The sequence below is a fragment of the Saccostrea cucullata genome, unplaced genomic scaffold (assembly GCF_032062105.1).
Source record: "Saccostrea cucullata isolate Sc308-1 unplaced genomic scaffold, CSIRO_AGI_Scuc_v1 ctg1404, whole genome shotgun sequence".
NCBI classification, from domain to species: Eukaryota; Metazoa; Mollusca; class Bivalvia; order Ostreida; family Ostreidae; genus Saccostrea; species Saccostrea cuccullata.
The window spans coordinates 31,902-35,138 of record NW_026928144.1 but is presented as its reverse complement, the minus strand read 5'-3'; the positions used below and the strand labels follow the sequence as shown (position 1 = coordinate 35,138).

The 3,237-nt window shown below is 33.4% G+C and overlaps 1 protein-coding gene across 1 annotated transcript; it reads right to left on the bottom strand.

Annotated features, from left to right (window-relative positions):
- Nucleotides 1–269: 269 nt before the first annotated feature.
- Nucleotides 270–2,832, bottom strand: LOC134276550 (toll-like receptor 2). Its single transcript, XM_062758793.1, has one exon. It carries the CDS (start codon nt 2,789–2,791, stop codon nt 707–709), a length of 2,085 nt encoding a protein of 694 aa, XP_062614777.1. The 5' UTR covers nt 2,792–2,832; the 3' UTR covers nt 270–706.
- Nucleotides 2,833–3,237: the final 405 nt, after the last annotated feature.

Genomic DNA, 3,237 nt, shown 5'->3' with positions numbered 1-3,237 from the left:
CCTTCCTGAGATTAAGTGCCCTCTTATAATTTCATATATATGTTTAACAGACTAATAAAAACACATCTTTAGTACATTTCAATACATATATATTTTTTTAATCAGTACCTCACGGAATGAAATATAATTTTGATAAACAAAAACTTCCTTTAAATTGTTTATTTTCGCAAAAATCTTGAATAAAAATGACAAAAGATATAAGATTGCAGCAAAAAAAATATATACAATGTGGAAATGTGATAAAAAAGTAATAGCGCGTAAAACGATTGAGAAGCGGTGCATATAAACAAATTCAAAAGGTTTGCTAGATGTAGTATATCAAATAAATGTAGTGCAATGCAATTAAAATAAGAGCACAGTGGGGCATCCCCACGCAAAGAGCATGTCTAAGAATCAAGGTAAGATTTGACATCTATCGTTATTCTATCCCAAAACAACTCCGTTACGAGGGGATTATCAAAAATATTGTTTTTTTTGTGGTTTAGAAGTGTTATTTATATTTGCTAAATCTGTTTTGCACAGGTTCTTAACTTTAAAAAATCAAAATATACGACGATAATTATTTTACAAGCATCTCTACCAACACGAAACGAGTACAAATATGTTATCATAACTACAGATGATTCATGCAATATATTGTTCATCTTGTAAACCAAGTATTTCTTTGTTTGTTTTATAATCTATATTAGCAACAACTAATTACAGTTTAAGATTTAATGGTAGACACAACGCTTTCCCACAACATTTCCTTTGCCCTTTTGTCGTTTGTCCATTCTATGAGAGTTGTGGTTTTCATCAGGATATTTAAAGGCTTGCTCATATTCTGCACGTGAATGTTCTCTAAAATAATTACAATCACTGCACCCTCTCCATTCTTTATCGATCGGAGTTGCGCCATGGTGGATTCAAACTGACACCACTGGCTCTGTGCAAATCTGTTGGACAAAATAATCAACACTTTGCGACTGTTTTGTATGGCGTCGACAATATTATCCACAATATGCTTGCCAACTTCGAAATCTCTTTCATGTAAACATAATTTCAGTTTCTCTTTCTTTTCCAGTCTTGGAATCATTTCTGAAATGACCCATACGCTATCTGCTGAATTATAAGAAACAAAAACATCGTACGCAAATCCGTGATCTCCTAAAACCTGGTATCCCCTTCTCTTTGCTCTTAATCGGTAAAGCTGATATTTGATTTGCCATCTCTTTTTATAAAATATGAAAGACATAATCACAAACAGACAAAAAGCGGAGGATATACAAATGGCAAATACGATATAGGGGTCAATGGGATGACAAAACGAATAATCTAAGTCAAAATCGGACAGACTTTTATCTACCCATTCCTTTGGAAGACTACAGGAATAGTTTGAAGGCCAGCCCAAAATTTTTCCGGAATTTTGTCGTAACCATGCTCGAAACCATACAAGATCGCATGTACAATAGAAAGGATTACCACTTAATCCAAGATGTTTTACTTTTTCAGGAATATTTGCCTTAGTAATGGTAGATATTAAATTATTATCCAGCAACAAAAAATTCAATGTTACATTTACGAAGTTGTTTAACTGGGAATCTTTTAAGCGACAATCTTGCAAAGACAAGTTTGTCAACTTGGGCATCATGGGAAATAGCTTTTTAGGGAATGTTGTTAAAGACGTTCTTTTTAGAATTAGAATTTCTATCTTTCTAAGCGACCGGAAGACACGAAATATTTTCTCAGCAACGTCTTGATATGCTGTTAATTGTACCCCTGTCATATTCAAACTCTTCAAATTAGGGCAATATCTAAACAAAACATCAAGCCTTTCACTGAAAGCATTGAATTTGTTGCCAATGTCCAAATGAATTAATGATGAACTGTTTAATGAATGATATCCCAAGGAAACATGGGGATCAAGGTTGTTGATGGACAAAGAAAGCAGAGAGGGCAATTCACTGAAAGTGTCATCACCAATACCTTTTATAATATTCCCTCCAAGTCGAAGGTTCTTGAGTTTCGAATAGCATGGTCCGACTATATCTAATTTACCTATCAGCTTTATGCGATTGTTGCTTAGATCCAAAACTTTTAGATTTGGAAGAAATGAACTGTTTCCGAAATCGTCCATACAAAATGAAGGAATATGTTCGAGTCTGTTTTGGTTAAGCTGTATAGTTTCAAGTTTTGGCAGTATTTCATTGAAAGAGATTTCGTTTATTTCATTGTTTTGCAAAGATAAATAATGCAATCCCCTTGGTAACGACACGTTGGTAAAATTCGGAATAATATTATTGTCCATGACAATCCTTTTCAATGTCGTCGTTCTTAAATCTAGGAACATATTCGTGTAATAACTGTATATGTTCATTTGTGTGAGGCGTATTTCCTGTATTGCGCCATCCTTCAGCCCCCATAATAAAGTCCGTAAACCACCATTCAAAGCATAAAGCAGTGCGTTTTCTTTAAGGTGAAGACTTTCCAGATAAGGAAGCATTAGAAATGCTCGCTTGTCAATGTTTCGTTGAACATTATCATTGCGCATTAATACAAGTTTTGATAGACGCAGCTTCGATATGTTCAGAAATACGTTCCTTGTGAATCCTATTAATCCATTGTTGCTATATACAAGGCTGTTTATGTTTTGGGGAAGAGGGGGCATGTAGTGTAAATTATCATGATTACTACATACCGCCTCTTTATTTTGACACACACAGACACTAGGGCATGGTATCTTCCACTGTCGTGTTGGCTTTACAATGTCTTGAATTGTCAGGAATAGCAATAATATCCTGATCGTATTCATTTTATGTCCATCCACCACGTTATCCAGAAATTTGAAGTTATGATAGCACAACTGTTTGGACAAATTATATTACGAAAATATGGAAACACTCTATGAATATTGAACTAAGTGTAAAAATTTTAAGAGAACATGAAGACCAAAACTGCTTATTCTGTTTCCTTTTTCCTATTGATATTAATTAATATGATTGCAATTATAGTGTTTCCAAATTTTCTATGGTCATTTACTGATTTTCTGTAATTGACTTAACACAATCCATGCTATAATATATTCAATTCAATTCAATTCAATTCTTTATTGGCACTAAAGCACATATTTATATACAGGAAAGTGTTGTTAGCAATATACATGTATTGCAAGATATTATACTATTGTAAGCTTGTTTCTAATATCAAAACAGTCTCTGATATATATAGACAGATTTGTTTCGTAGATACTAAGTTATG

Coding starts and splice junctions, on each gene's coding strand:
- LOC134276550 (XM_062758793.1), bottom strand. CDS start 2,791: ATGAATACGATCAGGATATTATTGCTATTCCTGACAATTCAAGACATT.